Source organism: Myiozetetes cayanensis, unplaced genomic scaffold, assembly GCF_022539395.1.
Source record: "Myiozetetes cayanensis isolate MyiCay16 unplaced genomic scaffold, myiCay2020 scf24, whole genome shotgun sequence".
NCBI classification, from domain to species: domain Eukaryota; kingdom Metazoa; phylum Chordata; class Aves; order Passeriformes; family Tyrannidae; genus Myiozetetes; species Myiozetetes cayanensis.
This window is the reverse complement of record NW_026087456.1, coordinates 9,878,457-9,901,128: the sequence shown is the minus strand read 5'-3', so window position 1 is coordinate 9,901,128 and position 22,672 is coordinate 9,878,457. Positions and strand designations below refer to the sequence as shown.

The 22,672-nt window shown below is 48.0% G+C and overlaps 1 protein-coding gene across 2 annotated transcripts in view; it reads right to left on the bottom strand.

Annotated features, from left to right (window-relative positions):
- The window catches only part of ADAMTS3 (ADAM metallopeptidase with thrombospondin type 1 motif 3), a 97,509-nt gene that overhangs the window by 35,657 nt on the left and 39,180 nt on the right, over positions 1 to 22,672 (bottom strand). Inside the window, exons 1-4 of one of the 2 annotated variants that reach the window (XM_050320619.1) lie at positions 19,391 to 19,516; positions 18,594 to 18,621; positions 12,668 to 13,068; positions 1,283 to 1,439 (exon numbers count right to left, since the gene is read on the bottom strand). In XM_050320619.1, the coding sequence (XP_050176576.1) occupies positions 1,283 to 1,439; positions 12,668 to 13,068; positions 18,594 to 18,621; positions 19,391 to 19,459 (655 nt within the window). In that variant the 5' untranslated portion in view covers positions 19,460 to 19,516. Of the gene's footprint in view, positions 1 to 1,282; positions 1,440 to 12,667; positions 13,069 to 18,593; positions 18,622 to 19,390; positions 19,517 to 22,672 lie in introns of those variants that run through there. The other variant, XM_050320620.1, reaches the window with a different exon arrangement.

Below are 22,672 nucleotides of genomic sequence, written 5' to 3'. Positions count from 1 at the left end.
GGAAACACTTCACTGACTACCACAACTTTAAGTAGTTTTTTATCTTAATGACTGTTTTGTTGAGTCAGCTGTCATCTGTTGCTGAGAACTTGGATTTTTGTCTGTGCTGGCTGAACTCCCAAACCACCAGCAGACCGTTCTCTGTGTCGCTGCCTCTGGCCTGGGCACGGGGGTGGGAGCAGAGTCAGAGGAGAAGAAGAAGGAAGATGTTCATGGCATTGATATGCCACTGACAACTCTACCACTGCAAACATTTCCTCAGGCTCCATGGGCTTGGGCAGCTTGCTATAACTTTGGTCACGGAATTGTTTCGGTTGGAAAAGCCCTCCAACATCACTGAGTCCAAACAATCCCCCAACAATGGCAAGGCCACCACTAACCCATATCCCCAAATACCACATCTTCATGACTTTTAAATCTCTCCAGGGACAGTGACTCCACCACTGCTCTGGGCAGCCCGATGCCTGACCACCCTTTCCATGAAGAAATTTTACCTCATATCCAATCTAAACCTCCCCTGACACAACTTGAGGCCATTTCCTCTATACCTGTCACTTGTTACCTGGGAGAAGAGACTGAATCCCACCTGGCTCCAATATCCACTCAGGGAGTTTTGACTTCCCTTCTGAGAAGGTCTCCCCCGCATCTCCTCTTGTCTGGACTAACCCCCCCAGATGCATGAGCTAAACTGGAATAACCTTGTTGGGGCACCAAAAGCCAAGTAGCTCTAGTTCTGTGTGCTGCATGTTATTGTTCTTTTATTTCCCAAAGCCTTTCGAGTTCCATCAACGTGCAAACACAACATATGAACAGGAATTTGAGAAGCTGAGAGATGCTGAAAAACAGGCAGAGCGCTGACAGGGAGCTGAGCTGCTCTTTCATCCTCAGCCCAGAGGCTCAAAACCCTCAGCCCCCACTATGCAATGCCTTGGCTTGTAAGGGTTTGTGCAGAATTAAAAAACATACAAGCAAACGGATTAAACTACACGATAATTATTCTCAGACACGATAATTACTCTCAGATGGACCAACCGCATTATCTTCAAGGCAGAGGGAAACCCTTGGATGTGACAAAATATATCCGACCCACACAAGTGCCTTCAGACCGCCTGAACTGCCACCAGCAGAAGGAGGGAAACAGTAAATTGGCACAGTTTCGCTGTTACTCAGAGACAAACAGGACCCAAACTTTAAACAGGAGTTGTGTGGCCTCTTTGCAAAGCTTCCATAAGCTGGAGTCACTCGAGACAGACCTGCAAAGAAGCCCCCCAGGGTACTGTACCTTCTGTGTGGACATCGGGGAGCGTGTCGGGGGGATGCTGCGCTACCGCCGACCGCCGGTACACCATGTGGATCCTTCCCTTCTCCTCTTCCATCTGCTTTCCCCTTTCCAAGGGCTCAATGAAGTACTCATCCTCATCGGTTCTTATCATTCCAGCCTGGTGAGAAGAGAGACAGCATGTCTGTGTCACTGCAGAGCCTGAAGACCCAGACCGAGGCTCCACAAGCAAATATCAAGGGGGTGCAAAGTATAAAACACTTGGAATATTACTGCAACCAACAGATTTCTTTTTCCCCTCCCCCAGATTTCATCAATAAAACGAGCTTGAAATTTTCCAAGTGAATGGAGGGTGAGAGAGGGGCAGAAGGAGGTACTGCATTTTGAAGTGAATCTTCCCTGTAAACTGCACTGCCAACCAAGCGTTTCCTTCCCCCCAGGCAGGTGCTCGGAGCACGTACTCTTCAACACTCCCTTGGAGAACAGGCTGTGGTGGATTTTCAAGAAAGAACTATGTAGTGGAAATTTTTTTATTTTTTTTTCCACAAAACACATTGATGGAGCAATCCAGGAAAGCACAGTCTGCAATCTTGGAATGCTATTAATTTTACTACTTTTTTTCTTCTAAATTAACAACGTTCAGAATTTCCAGCCGCTGAAGGAAGCAGGGTGGAACCCGTGCTGCTGTGCAGTTCTCTAGAGCTGTCCTCTGGATTCTGGGAAAACGGGAAGACAACGGGACCACCAAAATCTAAAAGCAGCCTTTGGGGCACAGTGGCTGGAATAAACCTGCCTGTTCCCAGAACCATCTCAGCCCTGAGGCTGGGGGAAGTGGATTCACTTCCTGGCTTTCTCACAAACTCGCTTCTCCCAGGGGAGAATCCAGAAAAAAACCTGCCCAAGGTCCAGTCAGCACCCCATGTGCAGCCACCTTACTCCCCAACATCTATACTTGTCTTTAAATGAGCCCTGAACATTAACACATTTCATCCCTGCAGCTCTTTCCATCCTCCTTGATCCAGGAGCAAAGCGAGAGGATTCTGCAGAACTAAAGCGATGCAGGAGCAAGTGCTGCTGACGTTCATAATAAAAGGTAACTGGGAGCAAGGCCAAAGCCAGCCTGGCCCAGACAGCCCACCTAGGAGGACTTCCCAGAGGACACTATGCCTTGCATCCTTTACTGGACAATCCACGGATAACCCAAAGCCTGGAAAAATGCACATAGTTGGGGTATTTTCCCATGCAAAAGACACAGACAAGAATAAGGGAATTAGCAACAATATAAAGCCTTGAGAAAATAACCTACAAGGGCAGGTTACACTAAGGAATCACTTCCCCAGCCAAAATCAACAGCATTTAAGGGGAAACATGATTCCCTATAAATATGCATGGGGTGGTTGCTGGAAAAGAGGAAAGAGCCCTTCTTTCAGAGAGCACAATGGAGAGCTGTGGAGTGACCATTAATGGCCACATTTAACTTCGGTGTTACACATTAGGGTGGGATTTCCAAAAGTATTTTAGGAAGTCAAATGCCCTGTTTGTAGTGGTTTGCAGTAAGGGAGAGGCAGTTAATTCCCAGGTGAGTTTTGGAAAGGCCACCCTCGAGTGTCAGGAAGTGAAAGGGTTTGTTCAGCAGTCACACTGTTGGCCATTATCGAGTGCTGCTAAAACTGATGTTACCTGAGAGTAGGAAAGGCCTCGGGTTCTGCTCCCAGTCTCCATCCCAAACTCTGCTGGTATCTGTATTCTGAACACCTGGTGTTCCTGTAACACACAGGATCTCCCACAGAGAAGATAATGCTATAAATTATGTTTTTAATTGCGCTGAGTGCCTTTGTGCCACAAAGAAATAGTTTTTAAAACACTGATGTGATCCTCTGGGGAACTGAGGCGTTAATTAGCAGCTATTTCTCCTAAGCCAGCTCTGAACAGTGAGGGAACTTGAACTGTAAAGCTGCTTTAAGCAAATCAGCAACCCAACATGGAAATATTTGCCAATGTCACTCTTTTCCTGGAAATTCAAGATCCACAGAGCTTCCCTGTACCCCCCTACAAGAATCTTCATTTGTATTGCAGGCATCTTTTATCCGTCTCAGGATCCGCCCCCCTTCTGTCCCACATGGTAATTTGGAAATGCCACGTGCTGGGTCTTCACTGGGAAGATTTGAAATAGGGCACATAAGGAGCTTAAAAAATTGAAGTTTAACAACATTCTATGAAAATAAAACCCTACAAACCTTAGAAGCTAAAAGCAGATATATGTATCTGAAATATATATGGGAATATCAGCATTACACCGAGTGTCAGACCCAGGACATCTGAACCAGTTCTCGCTCTGGGCTGCACATCGACCGTGCAGCTCGTAGTGAAATCCTGAACGAGGGGCTCCGCACATGGAAAGGTCAGCTCAGAAGTTCCACGTGCCATCCCACATCATTCCAGACAGCACCAGCCTTGATTTCCCCTTCCACCAACACCAGGACTGCAGCAAAGAGCTCAGCAGTCAAACCAGCACAAGGCTCTGCCTCCTGGAAAACACTTCCTTCTCACCATTCTCTCGATGGAATCAGAAAACATTTCCAGGGCTCTTCCCCCACTCCTCATCCCTCCCTTCTTCCCCGCTGGACAATCACAGGTAGCTGACAGCTCTATCCTGCCCCATACTAAATAGAAGCCCTATTGAAAAGCATCAAGAGCTCTGTGTTCCCTCAATTTAATATCCCAGCCCCAGCCAAGCAGACACTGCCTCCTGCCAAGACAAACACCTGGGCCGTGGAATGGGGAGGGGGCAGGTCCTGGAGACAGCCCTCCAGTCTAAACTTCTTAAGGAGTCCAGAGAAACATGCTTTTATAAAAGAGGTGCTGCCTCCTCTGAAAACATGGATTCAGCCCCCAAACACTGCTACCTTTCACCCTCTCTGTTGGCTCAAGGTGGGTTCAGGCTGGTGACTGTGCAGGACCTGCGTCACACCTACCTGCTGCCCCGCTTCCCAATCCAAAGGAGAGAAGCTTTTGGAGTCGCACTGAACACTGGGTGATTTATTGGAAGAAAAGCAAAGACAGAAGCTTTGCCCACAGCACACTTCCCTCTGCCTGCCTCCCCTAGAACTGAGCCACGGTGGGTGGACACGGATCCTAGGTGTGTGTAGCTCCAGGGTTATACCCTCAATTCCTTGGGTGGATATTATCTCCTGTGCCACAGGGGAGCCCTATTTTGACAAGAATCAACTGATTCTCTGGGTTTCTTTTCAAATATATTCTAGAAGCTTCTAAAGTTGTAGAGTTTGCATATGATGCTCCTCTTCAGTTCATGCCAGGGCCTCCCCACCCTCACAGGGAAGAATTTCTACCCAATTTCCCAGCTAACCTTGCCCTCTGGCAGTGGGAAGCCATTCCCCCTTGTCCTGTCACTCCAGGCCCTTGTCTCAAGTCCCACACTCTGGTAGGTAAGGGGACCCAGGCCCTGCTGGAAAGGAAAGGGAAGGGAAAAGGCATGCAAGCGGACATACTTCCCTCCCTCCACATCTGCATGGTAAAGTATTCATGGCCTCAACATACTTGGCATACAAAAAAGTACTACACGTTGGAGGAATGCTGGAAAAAAGGAATATGGCAGCGCTCCGCACAGTTCAGAGAAACAGATGTCATTGATCCAGTTGCTGGGTGCCCACAGAGGAGGTTTGCAGATGGAATTCCTCCTCCCCCACGAACGGGCCTGCAGTTGCCATGGAGGTGTCCAGGGCTCGGGCAGGCACCAGGGTTTTGGGGTAAAACATCCCCATTTACTGACCCTCCAGCTCCAGCACCCTTGGAGTGATTCCCAGGGGAGCCAGCAGGAAATCCACAACTCATTTTCCTCTCTGGAGGATCAGTGTGATGTCAAATCCATGTTTTATTACATGTTTTATCCTGGCAATGCATCCCAGAATTAAAGCAAGAGCTCCTGAATCATTTTAGGCTCCATTCTTGAAGGGTGTTGAACACAGCAGAGGGTTGGGATTTTTCTTACGAGTTAAAAACACGAAAATTTCGTTTCCAATGAAATACCAAAGAGGATGCACCGCTCAGGTCTCACAGTCACCTGAATTCCTCACACAGCACCAGCTTCTGACCAATCACCTAATACCACATTTTTAAATCAAAAATCTTCTGCAGCTGTGAAGAGAAAAAACCTTATTTGTTCAACCAAATACCAGGATGAAGATTCAGAAACAGGATGAAAACATAGGAATGTTTAATATCCTCTTCCAAACTACGGGCACAATTTAGGAAGGAGCAGCTAAGACACACTCATACTAAAATATTGAATATCATCTGCCCAGAGGAATCAAAGCCTCTCAACAAGCTCATTGTTGCATCACTCTACGAAGCAGGAGGCATTTGGGAGAGTCACCAAATCAACCAAAATTCTGTTGAATTTTGCATAGAAAAAAAAAAGAAATTGTAGCATATTACTGGGTCACTGCACTGGGCTGAAATGAGTCTTTTCAGCCTCCTCCATAAACGTCCATAAGAAAATTCCTTTATGCTGAAATTTCTCATGCTTGGTTTTGATCCAAACGTTGCGTTTCTTTCCTTCCCTTTCAGAAAGTCTAAGAAAACTCAGTGGAAGTCCTTAAGAGTTATATGAAAGCAAAGAGAAAAAACAAACTTTGATTTTATGTGGAAAAATATGTCTCTATTTTTTGTTCCTGGAAAACCTACCGGGATTCATTTTAACAGCCACGCAGAGCTGGCAGGCCAAGTGCTTTGTCCTTAAAGAAGGAATAGTGAGTTTAAAATATCAGTTATTAAAGAGTAAAAAATATGCATGGAACATGCTCAGAGCAGTCAAGCTCCCTGATCCCAGCGTATCTCTGCAGAAATAGTTACTGAGCACACCTTCTGTCCCTGTGGCACATACAGCAGGTCTTTGCTAGGAACTATTTCATGGTGAAATGGTACAGGAGACAGCAAAAATCACTCGCTCATTTGAAATCGGTTCTATATTCTAGCACCAAAAAAAAAACCAAACAAAAAATCAACTCTGGTAAAATCTCTCAAAGGAAAGTGAAAAGTAGTTTTACACATTTGATCAGGTATAAAAGAAAAGAAAAACAAATGACAGTGGGATTTGTATGAGATTAGGAAGTTACTTTGCTGTTGTGTGGCTGTAGTTTATTAAAGCTCTCAGCCAAGCTGCAGAAGCACTTGATGAAAACTAACTATCTGTTTAAAATAGAAGTGAAAGCAAAGATGTTTTTAACAGGAACAATAGTGCTGCAGCTTGAACCACCATTTCAAGGAGCTCCTGAAAAACATGAGGGCAGGAGATGGAACCAACTGGCTTTTCTTTGCCTGACTCTTTCAGAGCCTGGCTTGGAGTGCAGTGGTTCCAGCGTGACCCTCCCAAACCAACCAGGAACAGGTAAGAGCAGACAAACTCTTTTTCTCAATGACCCTGCACAGCATTTGCTTCCCAGTCGTGTTTCCTGCCCTGTTGCAAAGCCCAGCCCATGTGGCTCAGAAGCCAAATCCCAGCTCCAAGGGCGTCCGGCGCTGAATAAACAGGGGACATCAAAACAGCCATGCTGAATGTGGCTTCTGTACCTCCACCCCACCACGGGCACTCACAAACTCTGCCCCGCCTCCACCATCAATGGGAACTTTGAGAGAGCCCACAAGGATTGAGCTGGGAGAACATTGGCTATTTCAGTATCTATTTGCTTTCCTTCCCTGAGACACGCACGTTCCCGCAGGTGACACGTGGAGGCAGGACATGAGTGAGGAATGAGAGCCCAATTCATGAGCTCTGTGTGTGTTATCAAGGGTCCACACAACTTATACAATCTGGGATTTATTACTACAGCTATAAAAAAGGGTTGTACTTAAGTCATTTTAATAAGCTTGGGTTATTTTATAAACTGTTAGTTGTGAGCCTCCAGGAATCAAAAAACTTAAGGAGCGCACATTGCTTTGGGAACAAAGAGCAAAAAAAGCCAGAAAGGAAATTCTTTGTCCAAATGCCCTAAAAAAGGTGTTTTGTGTAAATGCATTGCCAGGACTACAAGGTGGGATTCAATATCAGCTACCAAAGAGATGTCCAGAGCAGCACCCAGCCACCAGCAGTTTGTTCCAGACCATTTTTAACCACATACCGACCTGGAACAGCAGTTCCAGCCCCTAAATATATTGCTAAAAGGGGAGGAATTACACATAAAGCCTTGCTTTGCTGTAAAGAGCGATTTTTCAGAATCAGAAATAACCAATAAATAAAAGCCCGAAGGTGTGGGTGGCAGTGAAGGCCCTTGAACATAACCACTGAAAACTTGTGCAGCACCAGGAACAGACACCTGGACGATCCCGCTGTCCGTACACACCAGCAGCAACGCACACGAACCCTGGCCAGGGCCCGGCAGGCTCCACTCAGGCTCCAGCAGCCTGCTGCGAACCACGAGTCCTGCTTTTAAGCAAGGAATTACCGCAGTCAAAGCGATGAGGGGGAAAGCTGGATGACTTCAAAGGTACATTTCGAATCCCTCAATGGACTCTGCTCCCAGGCCCCTTCTGGCTCTTCCCTTCAGCCCCAGAGAAATCACACTTGGGGAAGGCAAATGGAGGGGGGAAAAGAGAATTCTTAAATTTGTCCATGTTCTTGGAAAACCTATTACCCAAACTGACTGCAAATTTTCATGCTGTGAGATGTATTTTAAGCCACTTTGGCCTACATGAAGTCGACAGCAGTAGATAAGCTACTTGTGTATCTATCCAGTTTTTCCTATGAGCATGATCCATTTGGAATAAAGGGAGAGGGACTGGCAGCCTGTAGAAAAATGACCATTTCAGAGGAGGACTTAGCAGTTGGATCAGCCTTCAAAACAAAAAGGATACAACCACATGGAAACTCTGAGCATCACCCTTTTTACTACTTGCTACTCTAAGTTGTAAATGAGAACGGGAGAAATGCAAGGCAGGAGGAGAGGAGGAGACACAAGGGCTTGGAAATGAGGCAAGTCTATCATTAGACCAAATCTGATCCTGCTAGAAAAGCTTACAAAAACAAACAAGAAGAGATAAATGGAGCTTGAGCAACCATCTGCATCAATCTGCACTGCACTCCAAGAAGTAAGGATTAAGCGCCCATTTGCTTTGAGTGACTCCAAGGACAAGTAAAGCAAACATATAAAAAAATTCTGCATTATATTATTTTACACTATATTGATACTTGACTGTAATCCCCATAGCCTCCCTTCTCGATCAGTGCTTCTCCCCTCTGTGTTTACACAGGAATCCCCAAGTCCTGAATGACATTTTCCCAAGTTTCTGGAACTCCTACCCTTACAGAAATCCTCTTTCCTATGGATTGCCAGGACTGAGGAGTCTGTCTGAGCCCGTGGGAAGTGCCACAGAGCAGAGGTGACAGGGATGGAGCGCAGCTGCAGCCCATCAATCCCGCTTCCGAAGCCCTGCCAAGTGCAGCCAAACACCAGCGGTGAGAGCAGGCACGGCAGGGCACAGGGAGGCACTTACTGTGGGAAGAGCGCAGTAGGGCAGGGGAGCAGGGATATCAGAGAGGTGAATCAGCCTAAGATGCTGCTGCCATCTGCCCAGAGTGGCACCGAGCCGCCTCCATCTCCCCAGGCTTTATCCTGCTCTCCTGTGCTTTGCCCTCCCAGGAGGTCCAGGATTACCAGATGTCCCTTTGGCCACTGACCACGGCCTGGACTGGGAGAGGCCTCCAGACCCAAGAGGACGGTCCCAACCCCAACCCAAAGCTCAGCAAGATTCTCCTGTGTGCTACAACCAGATGCTCAGCAGCAGTCCGAGTGTTTGTCTCCAGAATGCTATTCCAGGACACTGGGAGAAAACACCAGTGGCTCCTAGAAAGCTGTTTCCCCATTTAGGAACTCTAGTCTTGCCAGCTCGGGGGTAATCATGCCAAAATAATACGTTTAGAACCAACACAGGAACAAGAAATAAGCCTTAACACTTCAGTCCTGATGGAACAAGGGCAATAAAAGAGCATTTGAAACAAATCAAAATGCCCTGAAACTCCTTGGATCCCACACGCCTCAACTCCAGCAGATTTGTAAAGCTTTTCCTGAACCAAGGCTAAAGGCTGTGCAAGCATCTCTAGTCTGAGACGCTCCAGCCTGTATTTGCCAAAGGAAAGCAGCTGTGAACACGCACAGACGTGTTTCTTCACATCTCCATATCCTCAGAAAAAAAGGGATGGCAATAAGCAAGTGAGGAATAATCCGTCACAAGTGACAGATCTGAGCAGATTTGTTTGGTTTTTTTAATTCCTGATGGTTGGTCTGTGTTCCAGGATTTCCCTGGTTTGGCAGCTGAACACTCCAAGCCAGGCAGACTCCCCAGCATCTTCCATTTGCAAACAGCTGGACTGCCAAATGAGAACACGCAGCACCGGGCCTGAAGGCCACGGAACCCCAAGAAACAAAAAACAAACCCAAATAGTTTCCAATAAACAAACAAACAAACAAAAGCCTCATTTTGCTCGGAATCTTAAGTCAAAGATTAAAGGTTCATCGCACTGGGCCTGGCCCTTTGATTTCAAACGAGCAAGGTTAATGCCCTAGGAGAAACAGAAAGCAGCATTCCCACTTGGCATTGCATGGATGTGAACACAAACCAGATCCCAGCTCAAGCACAGAGGCACATGTCTACAAAAACATCAGAGTGCAAGTACAAGCTGAAGGCACCACACACCAACACCTGCTCAGGAAGCTAACTGAGAAACTGAGCTCGTTTTCTCTACAACAACAGGCAGAAAAGTGGTTTAAACCATTCTTTGTCAATGCTAGGCTTGCTGCCTTGTCTTCATTTACAATGTGAACCGTTTGCGGTGGTTTTTTGAGGCAGGCACCTTCCACTCCCCAAGGATTCTGACAATAAATATCACTACTTTGGCAAAAAAAACCAGCAGAAATATCCACAGAAACCTGTGGAAGCCCCAGCTTCCCAACAGCCAGTGAAGAAGATGAGGCAGCTCCTCCCTGACTAATGAAGTGTTCTTCTGCCATGACAAGTGCAGGCACATGCATGTGGGCTTTTTAAATAAACAGGATTATTTTCCAAGGGAGATTAAGCAGATGTGAAGATAGGAATTTGCAAGAGTGATGGCACACAGACAACTTCCACTGCAGAAGTAGATATGCAAACTATTTCAAAACAAAGTGTCCAAATATTTGGGGTTTTAAATGTAAGTTGAGACTGAAGAAAAGACTGTGGGCAGAATCTTACTTTACTAATGCAAATGCCAATTATTCCATGTATCGGCAATCAAGCAATCAAAATTCAGCACCCAAGTGCTCTTTTTCTGTTACTTATGATATCAAGCTTCTTTTATAAGCTACACATTGTGCAAATTGCTACTCCAGTGATTCCCTTCACTTTCTCCCAAGAGCTCAGAACCCAGCTGGCTACTCTGGAGAGTGTCTAAATTCCTTTGAAGTCAAAAATAAATCTCTCCAACAGACATACACATGGCCTTAGAATTTCTCACTCTTGTTCCAGTTTCTGTTAAGCCACATTATCTCACCCTTCACATCTTCGGGAAACACTGAGGATCAAATATTCTAGCTGGGTGAGAGACACACAGTACAGCAACAGAGAGGCCAGCAACGGTAACTGCAAGTTCCTTTTGCTACCTTTGGAGATGCCAGGAGCAAAAAAACATTACATAAATCTTCAGGATTATTTATGTCACACTCCAAGAGATGTTACAACACCTAAGGTGATGAGCAGAGACAAGAGTGACCCAGGAGCATTTATCCACCCCTCTCCTCAAAGAAAAAGTCCATATTCTCCTATTCCAGTCCCTAAAACCATGGGAAGTTCATGAAGTGCTTCTCCTGGGTGCTACAAGAAAAAACAGACACCTTCCACTATCCCAGGTGGCTCCAAGTCCTGTCCAATCTGGCCCTGAACGCTCCCAGGGATGGAGCGGCCACAGCTGCTCTGGGTAACATGTGCCAGGGCCTCCCCACCCTCAGCCAAGAATTTCCTCCCAGTATCCCACCTAATACTGCTCTCTGTCAGTGGGAAGCCTTTCCCCCACCAAAAAGTCTCTTCTGGCTTCTCTGAACTGAAAACACAGCAGGAGCAGCTTGCCAGCCACATGGCAATCTCTGCCGGAGCTGCTGCACTCCTCAGGCTAATTCCATTTAATCCAATTTCTTGTCTTCACGTGCTGTCTCCACACAACAACTTCATTCAGGATTACTACTAAAATCCAGCTCCCAGTCCCAAAGTCTCATTCACTGGAAGGATTCTATCAGAAGCTACATCTAGCCAGGCAGATGTCTGCTTGGTCTTCGTAAACATAGCACACTGCCAACAGGTTCTCCTAAAAAACTCCACCAAAAGCCCTCCAAAACACACCAAACTGACATAGTTTGTCACCTCTGGTCAAACCACCACCAGTATTTCCTTGCTTTAAGCCAGGGAAGTCAAGGAATGGCAGTGTGAACGGGCATTTGGAGCCATTTCTGCATTACTCCCACAGTGACTGCAGCCCGTTGCCAAGGTGGGAGCCTTCCTAGCCAGAACTCATCGCAAACCGGAATCAAATCATGACCACGTGGCACGTGAGGGGAAGAGGGAATCCCACTGCCAAGAAGGGGTGCTCGGTACAGACCTTTCCATGGGATTGCAGTCCCGACCAGGACATTCATCTCCCTGGATGTTGCTGGCGTGTTCCACTGCTGCCCCCTCGCCTCACGGAGCGTAAGGTGAATACTGCTGGCTTTCTTTACCGTGTGACCGAATCCAGGAATGGTGTGTGGGAGCCATATATGCCCAGCCTTTGCCTCTGGGCTTTGGGCATCTGCTGAGCCACAACGAAATCCCACGTGTTTGCAACCAGACTGAGAACGAACCCCTAACAGATGAGAACCACTCAGTTCTCATGTGACACCTCCTGATGGAACAAAACTGCATCTAAGAGAACAAAAAGCGTGTCACTTTATAAATAAACCCTTCAAAACTTAAAGCTATTTTCAGACTATAGGGCAACCTGTGATTTTGCTACCTGAGAATGCTACAGAGGGATGATTTGGATGCCAGATTCTAAATTCAGTCATCAAAAGGTTGCTTTTTACCTTTAAAAATGTCTTATTAATTTTCCGGTTTCTAACACCTCATCAAGTAAAAAGGACACCCAACAAGACACAGATTTTCTCTCTCTCACACCAGTGACATGAAGGGCTTTGCTCATCAGCCTTAGAGGAATTATCCCAAAGTAAAGTAGTAGGATTGTCCCCATCAGTGTTTTCTAAGGGATTTAAGGTCTGTAAACGACATCATTAGCCAGGTGTAGTTAAAAGCAACAGAAGCTGCGCACCAAGCAGTGAACACCAGACACAGGAGCCACGAAACCAGCCTTACCAGCCCGTCACAGTTGCTGATGGCCACCGCAGCTCCGGGGATGTCCGTGATGTCCCCCACGTAGGCGCAGTTGGTCCACAGGGGCTCCCTCTTCCATAATCGCTCTGTAGCAGCGCCAGTCCTGCTCGTGTTAGCACCATGGCTCCCAGTTTGCACAGAGTCTTCGTACCACTCCACCACGGCCTCGGGAGCCAGCAAGCGAGTGTTGGGCTTCAGCCGCAGGTGGAATTCCCTCCCGAAGGCAGTGACGTTGAAGTAGAGCTGTCTGGGGCTCGGGGACACCTCCCGCGGCGCTCGCCTTTGGTGACTCGCAGAGAGGATGTTGGAGATGTAGCTTCCATCTGCATTGGTGCTAATGGGAATCACTAAACCATAGGGCCTCGGCCTGCTTTTTCGGAATTCTGCCAAGGGAAACACCCAAACCCAAACTCAAATTAGAACAAGAGCACAAAACGAGCCTGAAGACTCAAGGAGCCCACTGCCTCGCACCTCCCCTTCCAAAATTTCCAACCTAGGATTCCTATTTGAACTATCAACACGGGAAAATGTAAGGCACATGTCACTGCTCCTCTCTTACCATGGAATCACAGAATAGTTTGGGTTGGAAGAGACCTTAAAGCCCATTCAGTGCCACCGCCTGCCATGGGCAGGGACACCTTCCACTAGCCCAGGCTGCTCTAAGCCCTGTCCAACCTGGCCTTGGACACTTCCAGGGATGGGGCAGCCACAGCTTCTTTGGCAACCTGGGCCAGGGCCTCCCCACCCTCACAGGGAAGGATTTCTTTCTATCACTTGGTTTTATAAAACTTAAGAGTGAACCCCCTGAAATATTCACTGATACTTCTTCAAGGAGTTCCCTGGGGTTCAAGTTTGCTCCACAGCCCCAGGAGAGGCAGTGACCCTTCCAAATTCCCCTGTAAGAAATGCCACACAGCTCCACTGCACGCCTGGCACCGAACTGCTCGCTCCCGTGTCAGGACCCCCATTAAGATTCTGAAAATTAAGTGCCAGGCTTGGTTACAACCACAATTTGCATACAGATGACTCAGGAAATACAAACAGAGAAAAAATCCAGTGGATGTCACACGCTGCTGATAAATTAATCCTTATCAGTAATGGTAAAGGCAAAAACTTCTCCCTCTATAAATCCCCTTACCCAGCAACTTCTCTTGCCTTTCCTCTGACAGACAGAGATCAAAACCAACACAAATGTTACCTACATCCTGCACTTCAGTGCAAAAGAAAAGGCCCAACCCCAGCCACCCCACGCTGTTGGTAACACTAGAGAAGCTCAGTGGCATGACCCTTGGCCAAGGCAACGTCTTCAAGTCCTGTCACCCCACTGTAAACCAAAGCTATCACAGGAGTTTATCTCTGCCGTGGGGCCTGTGTGCCGTGGGAGCAATCAGGATACTGGGTGTCCCATTTCCAGGCTGTAAGAGGAGAGGGGCCAGGTCAAGCTGTGGGGCCACGTGCTGCTCCCAACACGACCGAGGCCTAAGCCTAAGCCAGTGGATTCCAGCATGTGAGAGTTAAAGACACTTTTAGCACAGAAGCAGTTATTCCCGAGCTCCTCTCCTCCTGGGAGAGCTGGTGAAAGCAATACTAGAGTCATATTACTGACAATTCCATTTAAAAATCTCCAAGATTGGGTGGCTCTGATGCTAGCACTAAGTGCCACTGAGAATTCCTCAAATAAATGTACTTAATTAAGTGAGCTAAATTTTACCTGCTCCCAGTGAGGCTCACACTTGGGCTGAGAATTAACAGAGCAAAAGCTCAGTAGCCAGTTCCCCTCTCCTGGTTAGCAGAGGCCGCTGGTTTCAAAGGACTCACACATTAAATGAGTAACTTCAGGAGGAAAATGTTCCTAATGGCTCCAAAGAACTGCTTTTCATTTTTTTTCAGGCCAGTTACTGAGGAATTTGATCAAAAAACAATGCATGGTACTAAGTAGGACGAACACAGACAATTCAATTCTTGCACTACAAATGATCTTAATATACAAATACTATACCCCAGGAACATGCCAAGTCATATCCAAGCCCACTGCTACCCCACAACCTACAGCCAGCAGCCACAGAGTGGGTTTCAGCAGCAGCCAACTTCACCTACTTTGCCACGCACCCACAGGATGAGGTTCTAAAACTGGTATCCTAATTAGGCCATTATCCTTAGGATAATTCCCATTTAAAACACCGGGAATTCTCCACCAGGATTGCTAGTCTGTCTCCTTAGAGAAGGGACCGAATTAAAACTCTCAAGCAATTTTTATTAATTAGACACCGGGCCATGCACAGGAGACAGAGCTGCTGGGTTGTACATCCTAACTGGGTCAAAGTAAAAACACTGCTCCTCACGTTCCCGGTGCTTCAGGGCTGTCATTCATTCCCAGGCTGACACCGCACCCTTTACCTTGCTGAAATCCCCTGTAGTGTGTTCTTTTCTTTTAAAGCAGGAGGTTCAGTGCACCACAGTCTGGTGATCGAATCCTGTGCTTACTGCACAACAGAGAAACTGTTCTGTGCATCTCACAGATAAATTCCCACATTTCTACAGGCTGGGGCAAAAAAAAAATAAAGGCTATTTTTCTAATAAGAACAGCCAGCTAGCCACAAGAAGGTAGGAACAAAGGCTGGAAAATGAGAACTGTCAAGGATTTGAGTCAGCAAAAGCCCTTTCCAGAGCCTGTAAATGCTGAGCTAGAAGAGGAAATGCCTTTTGTTCAAAGGCAATTAAAATTAAATGGGACATGACTGAATCCCGAAGACATCTGAACTCCTCCGCTGACTTACATTACCCTTTTTCCACAGACTGCACGCTCCGAGGAAATGCTATTCCAGCTGTAGGTGTTCCCTTTCCTAAGCTAAAATTTCAGAGTCGATCTGCTCTGCTAATTCAAAGCTGACAGTGCTGATCAGAGCAAGAGGAAAAGCACTTAACTGCAAATTTTCTCCAATTTTTTTAAAATCTGGCTTTAAACTGCTGCTCCAGTTGCACAATGTTTAGGTTGAAAGGAAGCACTTAAGAAGGAACATCACATTCTTTCATTGTGTGCCAAAACATAATTAGCTAGAGAATGCCTCTGAAGAGAGCTGTCCCAGCTTTTTTTTTTTTCCCCTCAAATACTCATTAAACTGCAGAATTAACACTGCTGGCTCTCCCAGGAGTTGTCTTTGCACCGTACAACAGCTGGAGTTCCAAAATCCTAAACTTTTTTCCTTTTTTATCACCTGCATTTAGAAAAATATTATCTTTTTAGGCACAAGATCCTGTGAAAAACACAGGCTGTCCGCAGGAGACTTCCAAATGCCTCCACATCCATTTGAGAAGATTTCAAAAACACAGTCTCAGCAAGAGGACTGGATCTAAGGTGACACCTCCAGAGCACTCCTGTGCCGGCACTTTCTGGCTGGAATTCCCAAGCTGTGACACAACCAGATTGCTGGATGGCAGACATCCCGCTCTGCGGGAAAAGTACTGGGGAAAAAACACTTCCCTGCTGCTGTAGGGATGGAGGGGACAGCGTTTCCGTAAGGACACTGTGCCACGTTCCGGGAGATGCCGCTTCTGTCCCGCAGATAAGCACGCTGGGATGACACAGAGCTGCTCTGCTCGCTCAGCAAAGTAAGGCTTTATAAGACAGCATGGTCTGAGACCACCAGACAAGCCCAGCAGGGGTTTTGACATCACCATTTTCTGCCTTCATCGTTGGCTGATGGCTTCCGGAACCAAAGGAGCAGTTCTGGAGCCTCTCAACAACCTGGATCACTCAAGAACCGCTGCTTGCTCTTTTTGGCTGCCTTTAGGTGGCAGAAATGCCCACAGAGAAAGACAAGACAGAAAAGGGCAATGGATTTCTTGAAAATTCCCCTCACAACTCAGCACCTGAGGAGGGATGAGACTGTGCTGTACCTGGACACTGCAAGCTGGATGAGTAAAAGCAATGGACTGCTAAGGACAGAGGCTGATGTGGGACACGTGTCTGTCTCTGGTGCCCTCATTGCTTTACTTTGCTGTCACTGGTCCCAGCGATACAGACAGCTCAAGAAATGGTTCATGTGGTGTTTTTGCAGCCTCTGCAGAGCTGCAGGTGCTTTCTGCAGGCAGCAGGGCCTGGCACCATTCTGTCATAGGTCAGATTCCAGATTTCTTCCAGAAGTGGCACTGAGCAGCGATGGAGATGCTGTGTGGGAGGCTGAGAAGCGAAGATGCAGCACAGCCTCGAGCATCAGCACCTTCAGGCTGACTGTGCTACCAGTGACACAGAACCAGTTCCTCCTGACAGCCCCCAGGCACTGCAGCACATCGTGCATGAATGCAGGTAATTAAATGTGGTAACTCCCTGTGCCTGTACTGCAGTCTGTGCTGATATTTAACAAAAATAAACCCCCAGGTGCTTTAGTTTGCCCTAAGTGACTTCTCAGGCGAAAAGATCAGCTGCTGACAGCAGCCAGCCCTGGGCCAACTCAAAATACACAACAGCAATGCAAAGCGACACTCGGTAGGGGCTCAGAAGTAGGACAGCACATCTGAGACAATCCCAGTGCTGGTTTTACCTCCAAGTCATTAAAACTCTCAGCTGAGGAAGCCACAGTGTAAAACTGTGGCTGCCTCATCCCTGGAAGTGTCCAAGGCCAGGCTGGATGGGGCTTGGAGCAACCTGGAAGGTGTCTCTGCCTGTGGCAGGAAGTCAGAACAAAATGATCTTTAAGGTCCCTCCCAATCCAAATCATTATGCAATTCTATAGTTCTCTACTGTTTAAATCGGAATTTACAGGATCAAATACAGCCCCAAACATTCCTGAGTACAGCAATGCTGAGGCCATGCAAGAGAAGACGACATTAAAGGACAGAAAGTAGTCTTCCAGATTCAGGGATTTTGCCTGATGTACTGTGTGTAATTTAAAAGACGCATTCCTATATAGCTTTCTGAAATTCAAATACAACCCATTTCTCATGGAAAGGACTAGAAATAAAACACAGGATCAGCATACCACTGGAAAAACCCTCTGTCTGCCAGTTAGCTTTAAATGTAGCTCACCATCTCCACTCCAATTATTCAGTGATCGCAGTGGAAGCCAACCTAAGCCCAGGAGGATGCAGTGCCAGAACTGAAATTGAGACAAGACTTCCAAAATTTACAGAAATGCTTGAAATTCTTTTCTGAACAAAACCTGAACCAAAACCTCAGGGCTGGAGCTCTAATGGCAACTGGAAGCAGAACTGTCTGGGTCCATTCCCACCGCTGAAGAGCTCCAGAGCACAGTCATGTGCGGGGACGCACACTCAACAGCACGGTGAAAGGCTCATTTCACACCGGGCGAGGGAAGGAGCACACAGGATGGCATTCCCTGGCACTAACACCCTGGGAGAGGGAATGCCAGCTTCCACATCCTCCCACCACCTCTTCCAACCCATAGAGCACCCAATTACCCATTAGTCTGAATGAACACACACGCCTGAAGTTACACAGTGGGTGCATCCTCCTAATTAAAGGAAGCTCCCTGTCCTTAGGAGGAGTCCAAGAGGCTGAAGTGTGAGTATGAAGCACCTCATGGGCACAAACAGGCACCTTTCCCTTCAGCACCTGCACGTACCACTGACACCAAACTCGCTGCATGGCACATTCTTACCCAGGTCTATCAGTCTACAAGGCAGCAGTGAACAGCTACAGATTTTATAACTTCTGTAGGTTTACATTTCAGAAGGGAAGCACAGACACGTAGGATGCCAAACTGCAGCACGAGAGGGCATGCAAATTCAATCCGTGCCACGTCACCCTGCAACTACAAATGCTCCTGGGTGGCAATGGTGGGGAATGCTTGCCTGCATACAGATCATTTCTCCAGATAATAACTAGTTTGTTGAGCTTGGTTCTTTTATTTCTGCTTTGATAGCAGCAACAATAGCTAAAAACACTTACCTATTTGGATCTGCTGTTCTTTAGCAGCCTGCAGAAGAGAAAAGAAACACATGCACCAAGTTGTTAGTGCAGTTACTATGCAATGGGGGATGGCAGAAGGCTGAAAAATCACTTGGTCTGTGCTGCACTATTTTATACATTTCTGCTTTTGGTTTCCAGGGATGGCAGTTCTTCCTTAACTGAATAAACAGCTGTTCCCACCAATATACTAACAGAGTCTGTAGTAAGTTTAACATAAAGGGAGATGCTAAGCAATCGTGATTCTGAATGGCCCCTTCTATATATTGTCACATTGTGCCAAAAAGTAAGTTTGGTGGCCACGGCAAGGCTTTGATGCCAGGAAAGCGATGAGCTCCGAGAAGCACGGGTGCCGGGGCAGAGAGCTGACAACTCTTCTCTGGATCTGTGCTAGAGAGTCGGAAAGCCAAGTGGAGTTCCCGAGAGACCGCAGGGACGGTGGCGGTGACATGATGCCACAGGGTGGTACTTGCTCTTGGCAGGGGAATGGGACCCAGGGGGCCAGGATCTGGAGAGCAGGGCTTGCCGCTGCAGTTGCCAGCCCGGGCTGGGGATGCCGTGCCCGGCTCGGGGCTGCTGGGATGCTGCGGTGTACAGCGTGCGGGAGGGCAGACAGCCGCCGCTCCAGCCCAGTCCGGTGCCGACCGCAGACCCCGGGGCAGCCGGGGAACAAGGGAGGACGGTGGGGGGGCGCATCCCGAGGCGGCGGGCAGAGGGACCCCGTCGGCGGGGGGGCTCCCCGGGGGAAGGGTGGGCAGGGCCGGGGTCCCCTCACTCACCTGCCGGCCGGGCGCAGCGCGGGCCCCCAGGAGCGCGGCTGCCACTACCCAGAGGGGCAGGAGCACCATCCCGAGCCGGCCGCCCGCGCCCCGGCCCCGGCCGCGCTCCGCCCGCTCCCTCCTCCTGCCGCTCCTTCCCTGCCCTCCGGCGGCGGCTCCGGGGCCGGGGCCGGCGGGGCGGGCGGGCGGAGAGGCGGCGGGTCCCCCGCGCCGCCTGTTGCTGCGCGCCCGCCGCGACCCGCGGCGCTGATAAACCCGCGGCGGCTCCGCCTCCGGCCGGCCCGGCGCTCCACGTCAGGAACGGCCCGGCCCGCCGGGAACCGCCGGGGAACCGCAGGGAAAGCCGCCCGGCTCCGCGCACACACGCAGGCACGCTCACACACTGGGAAGTCCTCCCGCCGCGCTCCCGCGGCATCCTTGGTGCTCTCCGTCCTTGGTACATGTGCCTGAAATCCACCAAGAAACAACTTTCCCTTCCATCCCTCCATTCATCCAGCCATTCCGCCATCCAGCACTGCCTGCATAGGGATGCTGGCATCACACTCTGGCAGGGACTCCCAAAGCAGCTCCCCAGCCTGGGACCACATCCCCAAGCTCCCCTAACTCCAATCAACCCAAGGAAGTGCAGCAAAAACTACTAATTCCTAATATCATTGAATGGTTTGGGTTGGAAAGAACCTTAAAGCCCATCCAGTTCCAATCCCCTGCCATGGGCAGGGACACCTTCCACTATTCCAGGCTGCTCCAAGCCCTGTCCAGCCTGCCCTTGGACGCTGCCAGGGATGGGGCACCCACAGCTTCTCTGGGCAAACCTGTGCCAGGGCCTCCCCACCCTCATCATAAAAAACTTCTTCCTATTATCTAACCTGAATCGATGCTCCTTCAGTTTAAAACCATCACCCCATGTCCTGTCACAACAGTTCCCAAAGGTCCCGCTAGACTGGAGTCTGACACCAAAGTGACTTCTCTCCCCACCACACAACACAAAAGGCAACAGTGCCCAGCCTGGGCAGAACCCAAAATCCACTCACACAGGACTTTCCACAGACAGAAACCTTCACAAACATGCTCTGCATATTTTTGGTCCCTCCTCTTTCCCTGGAAGATGTCACCCAGTTGAGACTGTGTGTAACCAGTTAGTAACAGACACCACTGTGCCACCTCCAAGGGTGGAACAAAAACTTTACAAACACCTTTTTAGGAGCCAGAGACTAAACAGTACTCAAAGCGAGGACTGAACTTTGTCAGGGTCAGAATCAACCAGTGTTCTGAACATGTGGATCCCAATATAAAATGCAATTTAAAACCATTCTGTTGTACCTCCTGCAATACCACTCCTGTGAGACATCATGAAACCCAAATCAGTGTCTGATGGCCTCACATAGTACAAACACGCAGTTTGCTGCTGCTCAAATGTTCTCAGAATACCAGTGACAGCCTAACTATGAGATTTAGGTTCACCCTGCCCACCAGAATCCTATATATGCAAAAAAGAAAATACTGATTCTACTAAATCTAAGTTGCCTCAAAAAAAAAAAAAAAAAAAAAAAGAGGAGGAGAGCTCCAGGCTCAATTTTCAGGAGACACCTTAAATATTCCAACCACAGCAGCCCTGCTGTTTCAGAGAACATAGGTCCTCAACTGCACCATGCGCTCTCACAAAGCCAAAAAAAATAAGAGGAATTTTTCTGAGAGTGGGAATGCATGTGTTATTACACGTGTAGGATCATTTCTGTGCACAGAACACACAGCAGCCTGTCACACTCAGCACACCGACACCATAACCTCCAGCAGCTGCACGGAGCCACTCGTGGGACAGCCCAGAATGGCAAAGGCTGAGGGGCCTGTACATTGCCAGCTCCAAATTCTCCACTGAAAGGTAATTCACGTCCTGTGCAGCTATGCCACGTTTATTTCCCTCGTGGATTTACTGCACCCTGCTGAAGCCGTGAGCACGCGGCTGATGTGGGCAATGCCACACACCTGAGCCCTGCACACCTGCCTGGTGGCTGCACTGCACCTGCACTGCCCAGGTGCTCCCCACACGCTGACTGCAGGACCAACCCCTGGCATCAGAATCACTGCCTTGGCCTGGGAGACACCTGGCACCTCCTCTAGTCCTGCCACGGCCAGGGACACCTTGCACACACCCCCAGGGATCCAAACTCCTCACCTCCAGGAAAGCTGATCTGTGCTCTTAAAAACACCCCTGCGATACAGTGCTGTCACCTCCCCTCCTACCTTGCTGAACTTGCCCAAAGTGGCTTAAAAAGTTTCTAAACATCAAAGAAGCCAAGACACACAACAGACAGGGCTGGGGGCCAGGGCACATACTCTGTTTTGTGGTCTGTCAAAGGCTTGACAGAATTATAAGAGAGCAAAACTAAGGTGTTAAAATTAGATGCCTCATTATTTCTAATAGGAAACAAGAGCAATGCCGCACCTGTAACACGTGTAAATTGAGGCAGTATTTGGAAGTTCAATTAAAGCCATTTCTCATCTCCAACAACCCAGCTTGGCCCTGCTATTATCAAAGAAATCACAGATTTCGTGTTGTATTTCAAGTCTGATATACATACATATGCATATATGTATTTACATATGCATGTACATATATATATATATCTGTTAAAAATCTGTTAAGCATTTGCAATTCTAAAATCCCTCAGGCTTTCTGCATCTGTGCAGCTTTGGCTGAGGCATGGGACTGACAGCCACAAATATTTTATGAACCTGAGGTTGGGCCCTGCAGCAAAGAGGCACTGAAATCTGAAGGCTTTGCACAGGGCCAAGGTTTGGAGAGGGAAGGCTGCAGCAGGACTTGGCACGGATAATACTCTGGGGAGTAAAACGTGGCATTACCTATCTGGAGCACCATCTCCAGCAGGTCTCACAACCTCTCACACACAAAACAATTTCAAAGTAAGGTTTAATTGGAGCAAGAACTCAAACTGAGAAATTTAAAGAACCAAGAGAAGTTACTGTTCAGGAGTTCTTGCAATGCAACTTAATACAGGCTTCAAATATTGTGAGACAAGCCCTTTGTAAAATCAATTATCACATCTAGGAGTAATATGTGGATATGTACAGTGTAACCTAACTATATAACATCTAGGAATAATACCTGTAGTCCAGACAAATCCCAGTCTTCACCAATCCTGCACACACACGAGCTTTAATGCTCAGTTTTGCAGTGACATTTCCTGATATTTAGGAATCATAACAATTTACTGAGCTTCTGATCTACCATGTGCATTTGATGATCTTTCTTAGAAGCAGCCA